Source organism: Danio aesculapii, chromosome 4 (assembly GCF_903798145.1).
Source record: "Danio aesculapii chromosome 4, fDanAes4.1, whole genome shotgun sequence".
NCBI lineage: Eukaryota > Metazoa > Chordata > Actinopteri > Cypriniformes > Danionidae > Danio > Danio aesculapii.
The window spans coordinates 5,727,633-5,752,699 of NC_079438.1; the positions used below are offsets into that span (position 1 = coordinate 5,727,633).

Consider the following 25,067-nt stretch of genomic DNA (forward strand, 5'->3'; position numbering starts at 1 on the left):
TCCCTTCGCTATATTTCTTAGCTAGAGTTTAGTTAAAGGATCGTCTTTATAATGTTTTTGCAAAAAGAATAAATTAGACTCATACTTTACCACACAGGGTAACTTGATGGGTTCTGGAAAATGAATTCAATGTCCACTCCAGTGAAGAAAAGTAATAAAATACACTTTTATTAATAAAATAAAATCCAGTGAAAAAGTAGAATAAACAAAAGACATATAACAGAAACAAAATCCTTACTTTATCCTCCGTTGAGAATAAAGGGCCTAAGACATCCAGTATACAGAAGTCAGAAAGCGCAAAGCTGCTTTATACATTTCAGCTTTTATACTCATCATGCATAGATAACGATCGAAGCTGGGACAGTGTTGGGAGACAGGTCCCATAAACAATGTTCAGAAACAGAACATAGATCAATCATAAACACAGGTGCATATCTTAATTAAATTCCATATTTCAAAGAGCATATATCATTTAAACAGTGGGAAAATCCCCCGGGAAGACAAATACATAGTCATCCGAGTATAAGTCAATTATTTGGCAGTTATATGCTCAGCCTTCATAGATAGTGTGCCTACACATTCATGCACTAAGAGTTATGTGTTTAAACTGAGTAGCGAGGTCAGCTAGAGGTCCTTCAGTTGGTTTGTTGGTCCTGCGCGCCCTCTGGCGGAGGCGCCTCTCCTTTCTCTTACGCTTGGTTTCTTCATTAAGAGTTGTACTGTTACGCATTGGGATATCAGAATACATCATTGATTTTTTGTGTCTCTTACGATTAATGTCATAAGACCACCCAGGCACAACAGTGTTTGAACTCAGACCTCAGTGTCTCAAGTTTACAGTTTGAACTCTTCAGTCCATCAGAGAGAAGCTTCACTCCTGAATGCTCCAGGTCATTGTTACTCAGGTCCAGCTCTCTCAGGACACAGTTTGAGGATTGTAGAGCTGAAGACAAACTCTCAAAGGACTGAACAGTGAGATTACAGCACTGTAGCCTGTGTAGAGGACAAAAAGGACATTGTATTATTTTGTTCAAGTGTGGATAAAACTTATTGAAGTGCCTATGAGGAGTGATTTCTCATCATAGGGAAAGAAAAGACTCATTTGACTTCTCTGAATGTCTTTAATGGTCATAACATAGGAGCACTGGAAACACTGAACTGAGTCCTTTCTGAGTTGCGGCTCAAAGGGTTCAGATGCTGCATGGCCTGAATCACTCATCTGATCTCGGAGCGCTGATGCAGTACTTTGATCCCACATGTGACAGTCACTTGGCGTTGGCGCAGCGTCAATCCGGACAGCATTTCTACCCAGCATGCACCGCTTTAAGACAGATTTCGATCGATCTGCGCAGCCCTGCATGAAGTCGAATGCACCTAATGTTTTTCAACCTAACAGACTCCTTCTCCTCACCATTCCTGTCTGTTGTAAAGACTGACAGCTGGAGGGGCGTGGTTAAGTATGTTAGCCACACCCAATATCTCAGACAGACGTAATCTCACAATTTAGAAGAAAGAAAACAGGAAGTACATTTTCAGATTTCAACTCAAATTTACTAGCTCAGTTTTTTTTGAACATTCAACACTCTAAAATCCTGTGGCTTCATCAACTGTCATGGCTGCTAACCCTCAGTATCTTCCCAAGATGTCTGACTGCCTAAGAGTAATCACACAAGATGGATGCCATGACCCCAGTTATTACGGTGGCCACATCAGGGCCTCTAGCTGCCCTGCTGAAAAAAAATGCTTAAATCAGCCTAGGCTGGTTAGCTGGTTTTAGCTGGTTGACCAGGCTGGTTTTAGAGGGGTTTTGGCCATTTCCAGGCTGGTTTTCAGCTATTTCCAGCCTGGTCTTAGCTGGTCAGGCTGGTAGATAACCAGCTAAAACCAGCTTGACCAGCCAAACCAGGCTGGGAGCCCAGCCAAAACCAGCTATGTCCAGCTTAAACCAGGCTGGTCAAGGTGGTTTTAGCTGGTCATTTTCCAGCCTGACCAGCTAAGACCAGGCTGGAAATGGCTGGAAACCAGCCTGGAAGTGGCCAAAACCCCTCTAAAACCAGGCTGGTCAACCAGCTAAAACCAGCCAACCAGCTTAGGCTGGTTTAAGCTGGATTTTTCAGCAGGGTGTTGAGCATCTCTGGCCACAAACCTCCACAAAGGTGAGCTTCTGCTACACCTGCATCATCATGGAGAGTTCAACTACAGCTCTGTGCTCCAGCTGTTTATCCTGATCCACAGGATCTGCTCTGGTTTACTGTCCAGTAGTCCCTGTCTTGGCTTTGCCCTTCTCCCTGTCCACCTGCCTTGTCCTGTAAACCTGTCATGGTTTCATTAACCTGCCTCTCCCCCATCACCCTTGTCCACTGTAACACCTCCAGCTGGCTGAACTCACTCTTGTTTAGTGTATTCCTGTGAGAACCATAATCATCATTGGCATTTGCTATTATCTGACTTCACAATAAAATTAATGATGATAAATGAATCACTAGATTTAAAGAAGAATAAAGAAAAGCAAATAACCAGCTTTATAGTAAACACTACTACACTAGTGGACTACAACACATACAAATTCACAAGTCAGACATAAAATGAAACCCAATGAGCAGAGCCAGACAGATTTATTAGGAATTATTTTGGGAGTATCATAATAAAAAATGTAATACATGAAATAAATTTTATTTAATGTTTACAATGCTAATCCATTTAGATCCTCATATTTGTTAAAAGAAAGTCTCTTATATAATATATACTACGTGACAGAAAATATGACTTTACAAACTGCATTGTAAATAAATCATATGAACATTTTCATATTAGTCAATAATATTACTGAAATCAATTTAAAAACTGACTAAATATAACTTTACACACATTTACACTACACAAGAGACTCAGTGGTGGGCTAAATATCTGCAGAAATGCAGCTCTTTCAGAGATGCCCTAAAAACACCAAAGAACATGAATCAATAATAATTTCAGCAGAAATTACACTTAAGAGCAATATTATATCTGGTATAAACAGTTTTTTCTCATACTTGACTTTACACTTGAAATATGAAATATTCACAGTGAATAAACAAAAATAAAATACATTACAGCATATGCTCGTTACTGCATCATACTTTGTTGCACAATGTAAAAGTCATTTGTGGCAGCATTTATTTTATGGAAACTTTCTTTTATTTTACCTCAGTGTCTCCAGTTTACAGTCTGGACTCTTCAATCCATCAAAGAGAGGCTTCACTCTTAAATCCTGTAGGTCATTGTTACTCAGGTCCAGCTCTCTCAGGACACAATTTGAGGATTGTAGAGCTGAAGACAAACTCTCACAACACTGAGCAGTGAGATAACACCACTGTAGTCTGTGCAGAGGACAAAGAACAACAAAATCAGCAGTAAGAAATGAGCACTGTTGAGTGTTCATGAGTCCAGTCTACAATAATAAAAGCAACACTGAAAATAAACTATATATACACTGCTCAAAGAAATAAAGGGAACACTAAAATAACACATCCTAGATCTGAATCAATAAAATGTTCTTATTTAATACTTTGTTCTTTACACAGTTGAATGTGCTGACTATAAAATCAAACAGACATGATCACTGGAAATCAAATGTATTAACCCATGGAGGTCTGGATTTGGAGTCACACTCAAAACTGTAGTGAATTGTATTGGTTACAAAACTGTAGTGGTTGGAGTCTTCAGTGCAGACTGATGTGTGTCTTCTGTGATGAATGAATGAATACTCACAGAGCTCTTCTGCAGTTTCTCACAGCTGGTATGAGTCTCCATCTTCCCTCAGGTGATGTGTTGAATTTATTAGAGTCTAACTCATCCAGCGGCTCCTCTGACATCTCAATCATGTAGGAGATTGTTGAGCAGTAAGCATCATAGAGTTCCTCCTCTGAGTGTTTGTCTGATTTCACAAACTCCTGAATCTCTCTGGACAGAGTCTCATCTTTCACTTCCAGCAGACAGAGGAACAGATTGATGGATCTTTCAGCTGAGAGATCATCATCTGTCTTGATCTTGTATTTAATGTCCTGTGTGATTGTCCTGATGCTCTCTGAGCTCTCCTCTGTGTGTGTCAGCAGATCCTGTAAGAGTCTCTGATTGGACTCAAGTGAGACGCCCAGCAGGAACCACAGGAACAGATCCAGATGACCATTACTACTGTTGACAGCTTTATATATTGCTAAACTGAGCAGATGACACAGAGAGAACTCAGAGATGACCTGTAGATATTGATCATATGAATATTCAGATAAATCATCATCTGACACATCTTCATCATCTGAATATTTACTCTCATAAAGCAACCTCAGCGGTTCTCTATTCTTTGTTAAATGGCAGTAAAACACAAAGAAAGCAGCCAGAAACTCCTGAAAGCTGAGATGGATAAAGCTGTAGACTTTCCTCTGATGAATCACAGATTCCTCCTTGAAGATCTCAGTGCAGATCCCAGAATACACTGAGGCGTCAGTGACATCTATGCCGCTCTCAATCAGGTCCTCCTCATAGAACATCACATTGCCCTTCATCAGCTGTCTGAAAGCCACTTCAGCAAGTTTGAGGATCACTCCTCTGCTGGACTGCAGGAGCTTCTCTGGATCTCTCTCTTCATACTTCTGCTTCCTCATGTTGATCTGAATCAGGAGGAAGTGGATGTACATCTCAGTCAGAGTTTGAGGGATTTCTGCACTCACATCTTCTTCCAGGAGCTTCTGAAGCACAGTGGAGGAGATCCAGCAGAAGACTGGTATGTGGCACATGATCTGGAGGCTTCTTGCTCTTCTGATGCGGGAGATGATTCTGCTGGCTTGATGCTCGTCGCTGATTCTCTTCCTGAAATATTCCTCCTTCTGAGGCTCAGTGAATCCCTGAATTTCTGTCAGACGGTTGATGTATTTGGAGGGGATCTGATGGGCTGCTGCTGGTCTGGAGGTGATCCAGATGAGAGCAGAGGGAAGCAGATCTCCTTTCAGGAGGCTCCACATCAACACAGCCACTGATGAAGATTCAGTCACAGTATAAACTTTCTCCTCATCTGAAAAGTTCAGTGTGATTTTGCTTTCATCCAGACCATCAAAGATGAACACAACTCTACACTGCTCATAAATCTTGGCCTCCAGATCTTTAAGTTCAGGATGAAAGTCCAGCAGAAGTTCGTGAAGACTGTACTGATGATCTCGGATCAAGTTCAGCTCTCGAAATGGAAGCACAAACATGAAATCTACATCCTGATTGGCTTTTCCCTCGGCCCAGTCCAGAATGAACTTCTGCACAGAGACGGTTTTCCCAATTCCAGCGATGCCTTTGGTAAGAACAGTCTTGATCTGGGCTTTCTCATTCTTTGTCTTCTCCTCATGTCCTGCTCCAGCTGAGACTTTAAGGATGTCATTGCAGTAGACTGGAGTGTGTTGTGAGGGTATTTTTCTGGCTGTTTTCTCCATCTGTAAAACCTCATGCTCTCTATTCACTCCTTTACTCCCTCCTTCTATGATGTAATTCTGTGTGTAGATCCTGTTCAGGAGGGTTTGAGTCTCTTGATAGTTGATTCCCTCAAATAATTTCTCATACTTGTTTTTCATGCTGGTTTTGTGCTGGTCTTTGACTCTCTGAAGTTCATCATGTTCTGGTTGGAGTGCATGCTGCTGCAGGTCTCCAGTCTGATCATCTCCTACCACACTGCAGGAACAACAACGACACAAAGAATGAATGAGTATGAATGTAAAGATCCTTTAGTAAAGTCATGTGTGTTTTCTCTGAAACAGCTGAGACACAATACACAGATTTAATCCACAACCAAACTATAGTAATGCAGAAACTGTCCCAGATCAGCAAGAACCGGCTACAGTCTTCAAATGTCTCTCATAGCTCTATTGTGAAGCACTTTAAACACCACACTCTGATCACGTCAAATGCTCAAAATGCTGTAAACATTTAACAGTGTTTGTCATTTATTAAATTTAACCCATCAGTCATTTGATATCATTTATTTACAATGATGCTGGATGCTCACTAAAGACATTTAAAACCTTTTAAGATGAAAATGTGAGAAAGCACAAGCATGAGGACAAACGATCCTAGATTACCTGTTCATCTGCTGTAGTGTGTAATGTGGTAATGTTGACTCTTTTCTTTTATTGTATTGTTGTATGTTTTCATGTTGCTGAATCTTGTATTCTGCTGTCTGTAGTCCTGAAGGTTGTTGTGATCATATACTTGTTAAATGTTTGCCATCAATAAGAAAATAATTATCTTCTGCCATCTCAGCTGTCTGAATCTTTCAGTGCTTCACCATGACTGTGTTTGCTCTGCTTCTGTCAGCTCACTTTCTGACTGAATATAGTGTTTGTTTAACCCAATAATCTCCAGATCAAACAAGCGTTTGTTCTCAGGGTTCAGGATTTCAGTAACAGCACTGTAACATTGCTCCACTTTATTAAGATAATAAACAGAGAAGATTTAAACACAGTTTCATATCTCTTTTGCCATTCACTCTACTAACTCTAACAATTTGAGTTTCAATACTTTACTTATTACTACTTCAGTACCTTCACTAATGATCAAATGTGAGTGTTACGGTTGCCATATATTTGTAGTACTTTTGCCTCTCGTTTTCTCTCTCTTTCCCCGCCTGTCATTTCCCTTAGGTCTGCCTTCGCGACAGCCAATTGGTCGGGAGACCAGTCAATCATCATTGGGCGACATGACGCGGTCATATAAAAGGACGCCAGGAAGAGCGGAGGAGAGCGCTTTTTTCCTTTGATCTCGTTTTTGTGGGATTTTGCTGACATGATTTTGTTTTTCGTTGTTTTTGCTTAACTTTTGTTTGGGTAAAATTATTTTGTATTACTTTTGATCATTTTGAGCTATTTTTTTATTTTAGTACATCTTTATTTTGATTGTTTTTGTTTGTTACTTTCTGGCCCAGCTGTTACCTGATAGCATTGAGAGATTTCAAGTTCAATCTTTTCCTCAGAGTAATATGGATAGGGAAGATGTCGTACGACTTCCATTTTGCAAACACGTAGACAATCCATTGTTTAAAACACCAGGTAAGAAGTGAACGCCATCTGTGTATTTGTTTTTATATAGTTCAGTATAGGGAAGAATACGGTGCTTGGCGCTGAAGACTTTTCTTTTCTTTTCATGTTCCTAGCGAGGTAAGGGGTTGTTTATGAGTTGGAATTGTGTTGTTATATTTATTTCTTTGATTTGGCTTCACTATCGCCCCCTTACTCTTGAGTTGACCTAATTTTGTTTGAGTTTGCCACTTTATTATTATTATAAATATTTCTTCTTTTTGTATATTTATTTGGGCATTATTCTGCTTTCACTTTTTGTACATGAAATCACTTTTGTTGGCAGTTTTGTTGTTTGTGTCTTTTGCTTTCACCCATCACTTGTGAAAGTACCACACCTTTTAAATGTTATTACTTTTACCCTAGACTAACAACTAAGAGGTTGTAACAGTGAGTGTGTGGACATTTAGTTTTAAAGTTACCTGTATTTTGTTCCCTGTAATAAAATGCCTTGACTGGACTGTGAGAATAAAGTGTAATAATTTCTGATCTTCTAGAAATGCATGATCATATAAATGTTGCAGTGTAATCATGTGCGAGTAGTGATGATCTACCTGACAGCAGGTCGTTTGATTGCGGGATCCATAGACCAGTCACTCTTCATAGACACCCAGCTCTTCTGATGAACTGAACTGAAACAGAGAAAATTAAAGTTCAGCACTGCACACACTGGAGTCAACAAACCAGGCATTAATTATTCTTCATTTTCAAAAACACTTACATTAATTTCCTTTATATTTGAACAAAAAAAAACTGTCTAAATATGAAAAATATCAGCAAACACAGAGCAAGGAGCATTTCTAATAGAGAAAGCCTAACAGAAATGCAGCACTATAAGAGCAGATTAGAGCTGAATCAACTATTCATCAAAATCACTGAATGAAGTGATATGTGACATATATGCGCCCAACACAACATGATGATGATGACTGCGCTTCAGTGAAAACAGACTCAGATCAAAGGAATGGCACAGAAGCAGTAGGGAAATGTGTGCAAGAAAAGCCCTTTATGACAGAAGATGAAGATTCTGTATGTCCAAAATTAAAAGATTAAATCGACCGGCATGTGCGGAAGTCTTTCCATTTTGACACTTTGCTTTTGTGACTGTCACCTAGCAACAGCCAAATAATGGATGTGAACTGCCAACTGTACAACAAACCAGTGGTGTAGTCCTTGCTACATACACATATACTCCATATGCCTACTTTTTTTCCATGAGCTGTTTGGGTATTACGCCTTCTGGGCCCGGTTTTTCAAAAGTAATCCACTATGATTTTGGATAAGGGATTGGATCAAATCTTAAACAAAACGGATTACATAATCGGATTAGATCACGTAATGCAATCGTTGTTTTGATCCGGATCAACCCTTTGGTTTGGGTTTTTCAGACATTTTTTTGTAGATTTGGATCACTTTGATCCAAAAAACCTGGATTAAACTGATCCCATCAGAAGGGTGGATTCAGCGTAGATTACATGCCCAAAATGTAATGAAAACTTTAAAAAATGTATCAAATAACACTATATTTGGATATGCAGTATCTAAAAGATATCCTATTTATTCATAAGGTTTTAATTGTATTTGTTCATCCGTCAGGCTACAGTGATTAGGTAGGCTTTAACATATTCAGCCTTTCAGTATAGGCCTACAGCAAAGTAGAAAGAGTTTGGCCTCATAAAATAATCCCCCAAACAGCTGTCAAAATTGACCAAAAACAATCAATTTTATTCTGTCACTAATTGATTTATATATTCATCACAATGGAAAATATTTTCTTTTTAGAATATTAATAAGGGATGCATGCAATGCAACGCAATCACTTTCAACAATTACAAAAAGAGACTGAAAGGGCAGAAGCACAGCTTCGTTTGGCAGAGAAACAACTGACTCTGACCAAACTGCAGCAAACCAAAGCCAGATTTGAGTTCCGACTCCTAGGCTACGCTCAGACAAGCTGGTCTCACCACATCAGATGAGGAAGTCTGAAATGATTGTGGAGGTTTTGACTTAAAGTCTTTCTTCTCCAAAAACAGCTTCTGCACACTGTGTGATGTTCTGAATATTTGTAATATTTTTGCGGCAGATGGACGCAAGTCGCTTTCTGTATGTCCAAAACCAAAAGATTCAGTAAAGGCAGAATGACCGCGATGTGTGGACGTCTTTCCATTTAAGCGCTTTGCTTCCGATTGAAGGTAAAGTTGGTTTTATATTCGCACATTTGTTCAGTGACAACTTGTGACATGGTCCCTGTATTGTTTACCATGGTACTTTGAGTCTGAAATCTCATCTAAGTAGGACTTGAAAACAACATTACTATTTATTTGACTGTGAACAATGTTGTATTTTGATAAGATGATTTCCCTGTTTAGAATTAGCGAATAATTATTTTAAAAAGTTATATTAAGTTAGTTTAGGAGAAAGTCGGAATGTGCGAATATAAAACCAACTTTACCTCAATCACCTAGCAATGGCCGTAAACAAAACAGCAGCTCGATGACGCAAGCGTAGCGGGGTACAGCAGGAAATAAGACAGTGTGAACACAAAACAACTGAAAAGGTGGCAAGGGGGAACAATCGAACTTGGGTACGGTCCAGCCAATTGAACAAAGTGTGAAACCACACTAAAATGCTGGGATTCAGCAAACATGTTCATATTGAAAATCTGATATATATATATATATATATATATATATATATATATATATATATATATATATATATATATATATATATATATATATTTATTTATTTATTTATATATATATATATATATATATATATATATATATATATATATATATATATAAATTTCATCTCAACTGGTCACATAGAGCTAAAGTTGGTTTTATATTTGGATATTGAGACATTCTACCTAATAATATAATTTCAGCAAAGTATTCTTTTCAAATTCTAAATAGGCAAATCATATAAGCAGCCAATAATTATCAAAGTACAACATTGTTCACAGTCATCTAGATAGTTTTAATGTTGTTTCAAAGTCATACTTGCATGCTAATTCTGATCGAATATTCAAAGTAACATGGTAAACAATATAGGGACTTCTAAATGAACGAATGTGCCAATATAAAACCAATTTTACCTCTAATTATTTGACTGTAAACAATGTTGCATTTTGATAAGATGATTTCCCTTTTTAGAATTAGCAAATAATTACTAAAAAAAAAGTTATATTAAGTTAGTTTAGGAGAAATTCTGAATGTGCGAATATAAAACCAACTTTACCTCAATACGTTAGCAATACATGAAAAAAGGAAATTTAAACCCGTTTAAAAAAGTTATAAGGCCTACAACACAATATTTCGGTAAATTTAAGACTGCTTAAGGCCTAAAATTTGGATTTTGAGATTTAAGACCCTGCAGAAACTCTGTAGATAACCCGCGAGTAACGCATTACAGAAGTGTTTACAGCGTAGCTTCGAGCTAAAAACAAGAGAGTATATTAGCATTAAGCACATGTGTTAAAGCAGTTCAACCCGCCAGATAATTGCAGAAAATCTGCGAACGCTACAAAGGTCAGATATAATACACTTACTTTGAATAGACGCACAAAACCCGTAGTGGAATTAAACAGCAAACAGAAAAGCTCTGCACTCTTCACTCTCCGCCTCAGACTGAGCGCCATGGGCGGGATGTTTGCCTGCACGCTGATCAGCGAAAGCTGATTGGCTGCCTGTTTGTGGCTCAGAGAAAGCTGATTGGCTGTTTGTAGGCGCTCGGCGAAAACTGATTGGCTGCCTATTTCTCAATCAGTCTCTTGACAGCAGAGGAAACATTTGTGGACAGAAGATTAATTTGTATTTTTTTTTTCCAGTCCCTCAGAGGAATATAACATTGTTTCTGTGCAATGCCCGATTGTATAATACCTTCAGTCAAGCCTGGCCCTAAAGTTTTTTTTCCATTATTTTATATTTGACTGCACAAGGCTCATTCCTGGCATTCAGTAATATTTCAGCTTGACCAAACTCATTTCTAAAATTTGATTATTGATTATTTATTGATTGATTTATCTATTGGTTATATTTTTTAAATAGCCTACATAATTAGGCACAATTTAAACTTTCAAAAATTCATATTTTCCCACGTCAGGCATTAAAGCCTTTGTATTATTTTCTGTTTTATTCTTACTTGGACACCCATTATTCTCAACCCCGTAACGGACTAAACTGAGTTGTTAATAATAATATTTTTTAAAGCTTTTGCTATAAAACCAACGTTTCCCTATTGCTCATATGTTCCTCAAGTCAGTTTAATGGCTAAAATATCACATTTTTGATGAGTTTTAGATTTATATGTGATTTAAGTTTCAATTATACAATTTATGCATTCTGTGGTCTCTTAATTTCTCTAAAAAAGCTTTAAGTTTAGATGTCTTACCCAAACCACATATGCACAATGTTAAGCCTTAACATGGTTGGTACTCAGCAAGAATTGTTTTTTATATTTAATTGTTGAAATATTAATTTCACAGGGTTGAGAATACAGTGACGGTGTTGAAGACCATAACAGGGTTGAGGGGAAACTTTAATTTCAATTTCAATTTGTTTTAATTAATTTGAAACTAAATCCAAGACTTAACCAAAACTTATTTTTTTTAGTAAAACATTTAACAAAGGCGTTAATCACACTGAGATTAAATTAAACTTCATTAAACCAAACTACAGTCAAAATTAAAAAAAGTAAACTGCTGCAGGTAACTGGACTATTAGTAACCTTTAAAAATGCTGATGAAGGCCTATGTTACCAAATATATTGCTGAACAGAACCTACAGTAAACAGTAGCAACAGGTAAATCATGTCTAAAACATTATTTGCTGGAACATACATAAAAAACTACAGCAGAAATTTCTTCTTAATGAAATTGTTAATGAAAATTCTTAATAATAATAATAATAAAAATAAAATTATATATCCAGATGGGCTGGTCAGTGGTCTAAGTATTTCAGAAACTGCTGATGTATTGGGTTTTTCATGCACAACCATTTCTAAGGGAGAAATTATTCTGTGAGCGCAAATGCCTTGTTGATGCAGTCAGAAGAGAATGGCCAGACTGGTTCCAGCTGGTAGAAAGGCAACAGTAACTCAAATAAGCACTTGTTACAACCGAGATCTGCAGAAGAGAATCTCTGAACACACAACGCGTCCAACCTTGAGGCGGATGGGCTACAGCAGCAGAAGACCACCAGGGGATTCAACCAGGGATTCCTAAACCTTTCGATAGCTTAACCCTCTTCATCTAGAATATTAATATGAATGCCCTTAATGACCCCCTCTCTAAAGTTGGCTAATTGTCACATGACATGGAGATAAACAAATGAACCATTTACATAATTTAAGTATTTTATACTTTACATGTTCTGATTTTTTCAGCTTTTCATTAACTCATGATGAAACTCGCGACACATTCAATATGAAATCTGCTGCTGATACGGGTGCCATGCCTAACATTAAATTGTGTCAATGTTTAAGTGAAAACACTGCTTCAAATATTCTATCAGTGACAAAAAAAGTTATAATGCGAATATTTTTACTGAAATGTTTTTTTAATTAAAATTCTTGATAAATTAGGAGAATTTCTCAATCTTGTTACAGGTTTACAACCCAGAAACAATGACATGTGTAACGGGGTTAAGTGTGATGGGGTTGAGTTTTTAAAACAACATGGCCTTTTCTCCTCGTGTGGTTTAAATGAGAAGGCCCCCATGGCAGCAATTAAACAAGAACATGTTATATTATTTGGAAAAAAAAAAAATCATATTCCATCTTAGTTTTACGTTACGGGGTTGAATTGTTAAGCTTGACCGTACCCTTCCTAATTATAATAAACATCATAAAATGTAAATAAATGAAAATATATCTTGCCTTCTTTTGCACCATGCTGTTAAAGAGAGCTGAATGATGTCACTTTCTGTCTGTGATGTCATATAAGAGTGGAGAATTGCTGGCGTGAAGGGGTTGAGTTTATATTGAGGGACAGAACTTTGTAGCCTTTTTTATTTAAAAAAATCTTATTTTTTATTTTATTTTTATTTATTACCAGAAAAGAACAATAATAAATAGTTGTAATACTGAAACAAAAATTAGACACTGTGTGCATTTTATAAATTTTTTTCTACATGCAGTCTCAAAGAAGTGCCTCTGGGACATGACAAACAGCTTGGTTTGTGACAGAAATATTCAATTTTTTTATGCTAAAAATGCTTTTAATGTAGAATTGTTTTGATTCATTATAATGTACAAAGCAAATCACTGAAAAATGCTTTTAAAATATAATTTTAGTCAACAACCACTTTAAAAAATATGGGGGACTGAAATATTACCATTTGCCAGGAATGACCCTAATATTATTACTGACAATGTTGCTAAAGAATGGCAGGAAACGTAGAATACAGATAATAAGAGACAACAAGAATATGAAAAAAAGAACCCTAGTGTGTGTGTTTGTGTGCGTGAGAGAGAGAGAAAGAGAGAGAGAGAGAGAGAGCAGGTGTGTAAAGTGGAAAATGAGGGAGAAAGTATGAATAAGTCATGACTGCAACAGTAAGTGGCAAAAAAAAATAAATAAACGAAAAGACTTTTATTTTGGCGTGGCGTGTGATGCCGTAAGGCTGCGCCACTTTCGCGCTGTGATTTAACTGGAGAAAGGTTTGTGTTTTAAAACTTTTACAAAAATATAAAACACACAGATATAACCGATTGATTAAAGTTTCAGGTTTTTCACCCGATGCTAAATTATCCCAGTCAACAAATTTCCTTTGGCCCTGATCTGGCCCAAATCAACAGCTAAGATGTGGCCCAGATCAGTTAGTGTTCCCCAGCCCAGAACTGGCCCACATTCTTTTAGCCAGAACTGAACCAAAGTTGTGCCACAACTCCACCAAGCTTGAGCCAAGTAATACATTTTATGTGGCCCAGATGTGGGCCTTGTATTCAAGATTAGTTCAGAGTTATGTGGCTCTTGTATGGTGTGTAAAGACTGATAAAGCCTTTTATCTCTTACATTGATTTTCAAATCTCCATCTGTTTTGTGAACAGCGGTGTGTAGTAAAAAAGTCTTTAATAAAAATGAAAGTTCTAAATAATAGTTTTTATTTGCAATATTTTAAACATTATAAATACATGTACAATGCTATAAAAGATTGCAAATAAAAGCTATTACTTTGAACTTTCTTTTTAATAACACAAATAAATCTCTTTTACTCTCTCACATAAATCTTGTGCAGTGTGTTTTAGCTACAGATACTATTATCCTGATAAATTCAGCCATCATGAATGAGCAGTTATACAAATTAAAACTATTCATTAACAGAAAATTCATTACATTTATCAAACCAGTCAACAAAAATAGTGCTTACAGTGTATTACCCTTGATGGAAATATCTAAACTGTTAGTACGGTTTTACGCTGTTTATTTTAAAATGAAAGTGAAACTGAAAGCAACACTCTCCCGCTACCGACATCGACCGACAGATGGCGCTTGGACACCACAAAAACTCAAACCCATTTATTATGTGCCACACATATTGCCATTTCCTCTGATTTAGCCATACCTTATTATTATCCAGTACATGTTTGCTCTTCTAAGACTACAACACAGTTATTTAAAATGGTAATAACATTTCACGATCAGACAGTTTTTATTTATCTCTTAAGTTATCTGTAATTAATTATAGATTCAGGATGTACCTGATGAATTAATTTTAAAGACTGTTCAATGTAATTTGCCAACGATATCTCATAGCAATTCCTGACTTTTTTATTTGGCTTGTACATATGAATGTATAGGATCTCGTTCGTACATTTTAGTATGATTAATTTGCTCATCCCTCAATGATGGTCGGGTTTAGGGGTGAGGTTTGGTGCCTCCTTTTAAAAATCCTCCATTTTCGTAGATCTGAACTCTGAATTAGCCACTAAACTGACAAAACATGAAATAGTTGTTCCCAGTGGGATCAGGCTGCATCTGCAGAGTATGAGTAAACAGGAGCTTTAATCAGATTTGAAGAACAAACGTTTAATAAAAACAGGCGGCTTTGTTTAACATTTGGTTTAATTATATTTATGGACATGTGGGTCAAATATAGGACATTTGAGTAGCATAATGCATTTAAATTAAATCTTTCAACTACTTTATTACTTTTGTATTTTACTTTAGAATTACTATCACATCAATTAATGCTTTAAATTACATTTATTCAGTTTTATTTCAGAGATTAACATAATTTGAATTTAGTTTATTCTTGTGTTTAATTTAGAGTTATCGATGCATTTTAATTAGATTCATTCAGTTTAATTCATGAGAACAGTTCATCTAATGACTTAAATGTACTTGCTTTTTTATTTTTAAAGTAAGTTTTAATTATTTCACTAGTAAATGTAACAAAACAATTAAGCAAATTCAAATAATATAATTATATAATTAAAATAATTACTCAACTTCATTTATGAAATTACTTTATCAAATTATCTAAATCTTCTTTAGTAACATTTACTTCATTCTTGAGTAAAAACATTTTCTCTAATAAAAAAATAACTAAAATAAAATAATAAATAAATAAAAATAAACTAAAATAAATAATTGAAAGAGTGGATTTTTTTCAGTGTTTTTTATTATAATTTAAGAATTAAGTAAATGTTGCTAAAATAAGAATCAAATAATATAATTACAATACTTATTCGACTTTATTTCTGCAGTTACTTTATTTTAATCTACCTATTTGTTTAGAAACATTTACTTAACATTTCTTTAACATTTACATATATCTTAAAGTATTTTCAGTAATTTCACAACTTTAAAATGTAATCAACTTTTTTAATTGTAAATTTGTTTCACCAAATAAACTGAGTAGATGATAGTAAGAGTTTCTACAGTGTAGAGATAAAGATGAACTGAACTGGTGTCATTATACTCACTGCTCTTCATTTGATCAACAGTGGTCAGCTCTACTACACTGGGTGTCACAACACTATGAGGGTGCTAGAAAACAGGATCAAGGACATAAAGCAACACACTTCATAACACAAAGGATGTTTGTGCGTATATTTAACACAGATTTAAGATTGATTTTTATTCTGCAGCGTAGCTCAAACCTTGGTGCTGACCCTGCATCAGCTATAAAACAAATGGATCATCATCATGTGCAGTCATCTTTATTAATAGCTGCCATATAGGCCAGACCATTAACTGAATAGGACCGTTTTACATATAAGAAACCATGTTAACAGGTATAGCTGTTCATGCCAATACCAACTTGATAGCCTAAAGCATATTACATGAACAGGACCTGCCTTACATCTCTTAAGACAAATAAGCAAAGGTGTCTATAACAATACATGCTTGATTCCCCAGATCATTACAATCATTACATCTGAATGGTGCCTTTTCACACATTTAAAAATAACAACCATTAGTAAGCATAATTCTTCACCAATACCAGTTTAATACCTCAAATAATTCAAATAAGTTACAGTGGTGCAGTGGGTAGCACGATCGCCTCACAGCAAGAAGGTCGCTGGTTTGAGCCTCAGCTGGGTCAGTTGGCATTTCTGTGTGGAGTTTGCATGTTCTCCCCGTGTTCGTGTGAGTTTCCTCCAGGTGCTCTGGTTTCCCTCAAGTCCATAGACATGTGATATGGATACGGTGTGTGTGTGAATGAGTGTGTATGCATGTTTCCCAGTAATGGGTTGCAGCTGGAAGGGCATCCACTGCATAAAGCATGTGCTGGATAAGTTGGCAGTTCATTGCACTATGTCGACCCCTGATTAATAAAGGTACTAAGCCGTAAAGAAAATGAATGAATATATGAGTAATATCACACGAGTAGCAGCTGCTATCAGTTTTTGTATTTCTATTTGTTGTAATGACCTGTTGTTATTGCAATAAAAAAAAAATTAAAAAGCAGTGCGATGTGGCTGTATATCAGCGGTGGTGGGAGCCGTGCATTATAGTGTACACTAGGCACTCGATTGTGAGAACGATTGTCCCTCTACCTGTTGTTACAATCCCCTGAGAACTTTGCTCATCTTCAGAACGCAAATGAAGACACTTTAGATGAAATCAGAGAGCTCCCTCATCTGTCATAGACAGCAAGAGTCCCGAGATGCTCAAAGTCCAGAAAAGGAACCAAAAACATTGTCAAACAGTCTATTTGACTTTAGTGGTTCAATTGTAATCGAGTTCCAAGAACATTTTGTGTGCAAGAAAGTGTTGAAAAAAGCAGCCAAAGTAGGAACTGTTGACCCATATAGTGGCTGTTTTTGCTCCTGAATTCTCTTCATTTGCATTCAGCAGAAGAAACTCAAACAGGTTTGGAACAAGTAGAGGATGAGTAAATGACAGAATTGTAATTTTTATGTGAACTACCCCTTTACTGCTTCTGTAAGTGAAGGTAAATTAAATATTATTACTGAAAATATCGCTAAAGAATGGCAGGAAACGTAGAGCACAGATAATAAGAGACGACAATTCATATGAAAAAAAGAAACCCTATGTAAGAATCAGAATCAGAAAGAGCTTTATTGCCAGGTATGTTCACACATACTAGGAATTTGTTTTCGTGACAGAGCTTCTACAGTGCAACAGGATTACAGAGACAGGACAAAAATCACATAATAAATATATTTTAAAAAATAGAAGTAAGTAGTGAGTGCAAATATACAGATTGACAAGTGTATGTACATGTTTATTACTATATACAACGTTATATGTGCAGCTGTTATGTGCAAATTGGCATGTAAAGTGTGTTGTTAAATAAGTGTATATGTGTATAAAAGTGTATGGCAAGTAGTGATGTTGGTTCCACAATTATTATCATCAAGTGTTCATGAGATGGATTGCCTGAGGGAAGAAACTGTTTCTGTGTCGGGCTGTTCTGGTGCGCAGTGCTCTGTAGCGTCGACCAGAAGGTAAAAGTTCAAAGAGGCAGTGTGCTGGGTGTGAGGGGTCCAGAGTGATTTTGGCAGCCCTTCTGCTCGCTCTGGATAAGTACAGTTCTTGGGGAGTAGGAAGGGTTGTACCAGTGATTCGCTCAGCAGTCCGAACTATTCGACGTAGTCTTTGGAGGTCGTATTTAGTAGCTAAGCTAAACCAGACAGTTATTGATGTGCAGATTACTGATTCAATGATGGAGGTGTAGAACTGTTTCAGCAGCTCCTTTGGGAGGTTAAACTTCCTCAGCTGATGAAGAAAGTACAGCCTCTGCTGAGCTTTTTTGACAATGGAGTCAATGTGAGTGTCCCACTTCAGGTCCTGAGAGATGGTGGTGCCCAGGAACTTGAATGACTCCACTGCTGCCACAATGCTGTCCATGATGCTCAGTGGGGGGAGAGCAGGGGGGTTTCTCCTGAAGTCCACTATCATCTCCAGTGTTTTGAGCGTGTTGAGCTCCAGGTTGTTGAGTGTAAGAGTGATCTTCTCTTTCCAACATTGTTTTCTTTCTTTCTTTCTTTTTTCTTTTTTGAGTTGTATAGTTTGTTAATTTAGTTTTGTGAGGAAATGCCTGCTTCAGCTTTTTTTTTAGCTGGAAGCATGGCTTTTCCAAACAAAACAGTGTTTGAGAGTTTATCATAGGCCTTTATCAGCATTTTTAAAGGTTACTAATGGTCCAGTTACCTGCAGCAGTTTACTTTTTTTTATTTTGACTGTAGTTTGGTTTAATGAAGTTTAATTTCATCTCAGTGTGATTAACGCCTTTGCTAAATGTTTTACCAAAATAAATAAGTCTTTGGTTGAGTCTTAGATTTAATTTCAAATTAATTAAAACAAATTGAAATTAAAGTGTCCCCTCAACCCTGTTACGGTCTTCAACCTTGTCACTGTATTCTCAACCCTGTGAAATTAATATTTCAACAATTAAATATAAAAAAATCTTGCTGAGTACCAACCATGTTAAGGCCTAACATTGTAAATATGTTGTTTGGGTAAGACATCTAAATGTTTTCTGAAATCTGGAGAGAATTTGACTCAGTGTAAGTTCATTCTGGAGCTGGCTATAGTCAGAAACAGAAACGGCAGTTCAGTTCACTGTTTAGTTGCTCAAGCAAAACTTGCTCTACTTATCACAAGAAGAAACTAAATAGATGATGTACATGATCAAGAGATTTAGAGTTTTTAAAGCATTCTGAGATCCAGAATTACAATAGATTTGAAGTATTACAAGGCTATAAATGATGCTGAAACCTTTGAAAAACAGTGGTGTTATAAGGACACTTTCTGGAATGTGGAGGAAGGAGAGCTGCTGTTAGATCTGCTGTGGAGTTACAATGTGTGAAATGAAAAATCATGTAAGAAAAGTATTTTTGTAAAAAATCAAAAAATCTCTCACACACACACACACACACACACACACACACAAATCTCCTCCTCGTAATCATGACCTCTTCCTTCCTATTTTCACAACTTCCTATCTAAGGTTTATTTTTTAAAATAATATCTGTAATATAATATTTAACTTTACCTTTACTTACAGAAGCATATAAGGGGGTAGTTCACACAAAAATTACAATTCAGCCAGAGCGGCCCACTGCAGATAATCAAAATGCTACCCATCTGTCCATGCCTTTGAATATGTTTACATAAGCACAAAAGCCTTACACTCAAAAAAATAGCTCATTGGGTTAACTCAATTTAATTGTGTGCAGGTTTTCCATCCAATAAATATACGTAGCCCTAGCCTAAAGAAAGGTCATTTACATAATGAAATGTAATTGAGTTAGTCCACCTCCATTTTATCAAATATAGCTAAGCAAATAGAAATTCATTAAATTACTGTAATTGATTTACATTAGTTCAACTCAATATAAATTAATTAATTAGAAATAATTATTTTTCATTTGATCCCCATTACCACACACACACACACACACACACACACAAGCCAAACAGATTGAGCTTTTTTTTTTTTTATTGAAAAAAAAAAAAACTGTTAGAAACACTTCCACAGGTCTTGCATTTGCTGTGAACTAAATGTATCCCATGTCCCCCAAAGCCACAAACACATTAAGGGAGTAGAGGCACCAGGAAATTATGCAAAATGAAAACATTCCAATAAATCTGAATGCTAGCTTGATTAACATTCAACTTAATTATAACCTGCATTAAAAGCACAATATATATAGATATATGTATAACAATAGAGGTAGAAACTACTGCCTGTTTTACTTGACTAATTTAAATTGTAACAAACAGTTTTTAGTATGTCAGACCTTAAAACCAAGAGATGTAAAACCAGTCTTGCATGTTAACAATGCACAAAAAAAAATAAAAATCTACCTAAAACGGAGCACATTTAATGAAATGTAAAGCAGCAAACATTTTTGTAACATTTCTTAAACGGCATAACATGAGCACAGTAAGAATATGAAAAATGTCTGGCTACTCAAGAGGTACAGCATTTTCAATATGTGTAGTACAAATGGTCAATTCAAACAAAAACACAGTAAAAAACAAAACTGGCTGTGGGGACCAAATTTGGGCTATAGGAAGGTGAAAACAGACCAAGACAGTTTGATTATAACAAGGAGACCCATTGTCACCAAATCTCGAACAAACAATCTCTGAACATTTGACTAGCTGTGCGAGTATTGGTCTGGCCAGTCATAATTAAAAAATCTGTAGTGTGTTGAATTCAGTTTCAACATCAATTCAGGTCCATTTCAACAAGTGTTGAGTCATGCAATCACCTGACAGGTACGAGAGTAATGGAGACACTATACTGTATTTGAATGAGCTAGGACGTGCAGATGTTAGCACCCCCCCCCCCCCCCCCCCCCCCCCAATAAAAAAAAAATAAAATAAAAGTTGCATTGGGAATTCCAAACTTAAAACGCCATCAACCATTAGTTTGTAAGGGAGAATCAATTATCACACCAAGTCACTCCACCCCCCCCCCCTGGCTGCATAGAATACATTTATCATGAAAACACTCTTTTGCAATTGAATGTCCAAGTTTTTTACTTGTCCACATGCTGCCTCTTTGTAGCTTAGTCACAATTTAAAATGTCACAAGGAAAACATCCATAAGTTCACTTAGTGTTGTTGGGTTAGTAGATGGCCGAAGATTGAAAAGACAAATGAATCCCAAATACAAAAGCATAAAGAAACTTCATGTAGTTGTCATCTGGCGTTCACTTCTTAAGAAAACAATTTGATTTTCAGCTGCTGTATCTTTGGATTGAGCTTGTGTCCAGCCAGATTCATTATGATTTTCTGGATGAACTTAAAGGTGTACTTGAGGTTTTCTGGAAAGCTCAGATCAAGGGCATAAATGAGCCCAAACAGCTCGATAAACCCCATGATGACACTGCCTACGTTGGTCAGGACTTTATTGCCTTCGATCACAATTCCCACATCCTCTGGCTCTCCATTGTCATAACTTCGAATAATGTAAATTCCCATGATTGTGCTTGAGATGGCCCTCTCCACATCCTCAGTGCCAGAGACCTGAAAAGACATATGCAATGATAAATAATTTGTGTGCATTTGTGTATTTTATATAATAGTCACAACATTTGAGAATCTTTCTGTGTGCATCCATTTACATTCACAGTTATTCAGTTTCATAATCGTGTGCCATGGGAGAAATAACAGAGTTAAACTACAGAGTTACACTGTTAGAGACTACATTAGAAACAATCAAACTTACCAAATATGCCTTAAAGAATAAGTCAGGATCTTCACTGAGGTAGATGACAAGGCATCTCAGGAGGCACTCCCTTTTGGTGTTGATGTCATCACACTACAGCAGAAGGATCAATCAAGACAGGAATTTGTAAAAATGTAAGTGCACATGTAAGAGAACAGAGGGTTATACCCATCAAGATGTCCCCTAAATGCTCTCAACAAGGTAACAGTTGCAATGCATGGTTTATACAGACAGTATTGGTGTAATGCAGTCAGAGAAATGTAAAAGTTCACTACATAAGCATTATTTCCCAAAAGTGTTAAAATGAGCAGCTATGGGCAAGAAAACCATACAATAACCACCCCAATACAGTAAGAGGATGTTTCAAGCACATCTACTTACCAAATCATTAAATCGCCAGGACATCCTTGATCCTTTGCCCCTTCATTCCTCCTTTCTTCATGAAGATCTGTATCAGCTTGTCAGAGAAGTGATCCAGCTGTGACAAGAACTTTGATTGTAGTGGCTTGGTGGTGATTCGCAAGAACTCTGCATTCACCTGGAAATTAAACAAAAATAGCCATTTAAAAAGTTTATAATTTCTACCATATAGGGGTCCAAGATTATTGACAAATTAAAACTGCAATTATGTAGCTATTATTTGCAATGGACAACAAAAAATGGTCAACACATACAGCACAAATCTACTTACTTCATTCTCTTCAAACAGTGCAGGCCATCTGTTTTTGAACTCTTCTTTCATTGGTCTCTGCTGCACAATTTCAAGACGTCTGAGAACTGCTATCTAGTTCCAAATTGCATTCTTTGCACTGCCACATACAGTAACCTAAAAAGAAGATTAAATACATTTAGCATTCATTATATTAATAATAACAACAACAACAATACATAACAGCATAGAAAGACGACATTACTTACTATCACTAGTAGGTTGCCAGAAGGAACCCTGTAAAGCTGATCAAACTGCAAAGATAAAATAAATGTAGTATTAGTGTGTGTACAAGTGCAGAAATACTTAAAAGCTTACCAACAAGTCAAATTTTGAACGTTTCAGCAATTTTTAGTAGCAGTGAAGACTGACAAAATCATGAAATAGTTTAATAAATTTTACAGTGCTAATTTAATTTAAATAAAAGCTTTGTGTTTGAGGTCACACATGAAAAGCATTTTGAAATTGGTTCAAAGACCGGTCAGAAAATAACAAACGTTGATTTACAGTTGAATTTTCATAGTAAATATCTTACGAGTCATCACATTTTTTTGTGTTCAATCAACATTCACTCCGTGATCGCAACATCAGACCAATAACGTTAAATTGATTCATAGATAAAATATATTGACTCAAACAGTCTGACGTTGATTCAATTAAGGTAAAGTTGGTTTTATATTCGCACATTCCTTCATTTAACGTTCCCTATATTATCTACTACGCTAATTTGAATATTGGGTCTGAAATCACATGTAAATATGACTTGAAAACAACATTAGCACTATTTAATTAACTGTGAAAATTGATAGTCACTGGCTGATAATATTCACTATTTAGAGCTTGCAAATAATACTTTTCTGAAATGATATCAAGGAGAAAGTTTAAATGTGCAAATATAAAACCAACTTTACCTCAATGTTGATTCAACATCACCCCGAAGACCAAAAAATTATTAAATCAATGTCGGAAATATTAAGATAAAAAGTGTTAACGTAACGTTTTCCCCTGCATGATGAGCGGCTGGCTAGCCAGCTAACATTAGCCGCCAACTTTACTGAAAACCGAAGCAAAACTTTATCACGCTTGTTACACACGGTCGAGAATATAACATGCATGCATAGCAAGGTACTCGCTGAAAAAAATAAACGAATACTCACCAAAGAAATGACTTCTTGTTATTGGCGGCGTCTCATCAACTCGTCTTCAGCCACAGGTGGAAAATGGTGGACGGACAAACGCAATGCAGGTGGCAGTGAAAACGCGCGGTCTCACGCATGCGCAAAACGGGGTCACCTTATTGAACTCATTTCATTTGGTTTAATAAAGATTATTGGTGAAACGACTAATACATTTTACGTTACATCAAGTAAATGTAAATGAATATTTAAAAAATAGATATATTTAAATAAAGGGAACAGTATTTACTTGTGTCACATCTAAGAAGGGCTTGAATCATTTTTTTGAGTGTACACACAAGTCTTCACACAAGTAATCAACATTTTGTTCCAGTTCCTGCCTGACTGCTTGAGTCCATAAGTGATTCTTTTCAATTTACAATTTCCGATTTTACCTCATAACTAGGGCCAGACACAATCTGCAGACATTTTTTGCAGTTTCTGTGGAGAATTTTGTAAAAAATCTGCTGATTTATGTGAAATTATTTTGGGAGTATCGTAACTAAAAACTTAATTCATGAAATGAAAAATAATAGTTTATATATATATATATATGTGTGTGTGTGTGTGTATGTCTGTGTGTGTGTGTGTGTGTGTGTGTGTGTGTGTGTGTGTGAGATTGATAACTTTTACACTGTAACACAAAACATAAAATAACTGTCAAAATGCATGAGTAGTTTTGGGATTATTAAAAATAAAAATGTTTTAAAGCATCAAATCATTAGAGTGATTTCATGTAGGACACAAATACCTCAAATGCAGCTTTAACATCATTGGAATAAATTATATTTTAACATTTTCAAATAGAAAAGTTAACATATTAAAAAGGAATAATTATTTACAAGGTTACTTTTATATCTTTATAAAATAAAGCAGTCGTCCCGAACCTTTGAAAAATAGTCCATATTGTCTTTAAAAACTGCTAAGCAGACTTTCTTTTCAAGCCTTATAAACAGCAACGTAAACAATGCTCGTAAACTCTTTGCAACGATAGAGAAACTCACAACCCCCCCCCCCCCCCCCAGTCGGATTCCCAGTGAGCTACTCTCTGAAAGCAAATGTAATGAGTTTGCTCATTTCTTTACTGACAAGATCAATAATATCAGAAAGGCAATCAGCTTATCCAATCAGCCAAGTTGTGTCGACGTCAGACTAACTCAACCACAACTTAAGAAATCAGACATTATGTCCGATTTCATGGCAATTAATGGCAAAATCTTAGAAGAGATCGTGCAAATTATGAAAACATCAACCTGCAGTCTTGACACGCTCCCCACATCATTCTTTAAAACGGTGTTTTCCTGTTTAGAAATGGATCTTCTAAAAGTGGTAAATGCTTCACTTCTCTCAGGGATTTTTCCTAACTCACTTAAAACTGCAGTTGTTAAACCTCTCTTGAAGAAGAGCAACCTGGATAACACCATATTGAGCAATT

The 25,067-nt window shown here is 36.2% G+C and overlaps 1 protein-coding gene and 1 pseudogene across 1 annotated transcript; both read right to left on the minus strand.

The window, feature by feature from the left end:
* Positions 1-25,067, minus strand: part of LOC130221893 (zinc finger protein 721-like) — a 461,849-nt pseudogene that overhangs the window by 431,164 nt on the left and 5,618 nt on the right.
* On the minus strand, positions 3,747-10,725 carry LOC130221917 (protein NLRC3-like). The gene is made up of 3 exons (XM_056454477.1): positions 10,642-10,725; positions 7,643-7,720; positions 3,747-5,688 (listed from the first exon to the last, which is right to left on the minus strand). The coding sequence occupies exons 2-3, from the start codon at positions 7,690-7,692 to the stop codon at positions 3,747-3,749; spliced, it is 1,992 nt and encodes a 663-aa protein (XP_056310452.1). The 5' UTR covers positions 7,693-7,720; positions 10,642-10,725.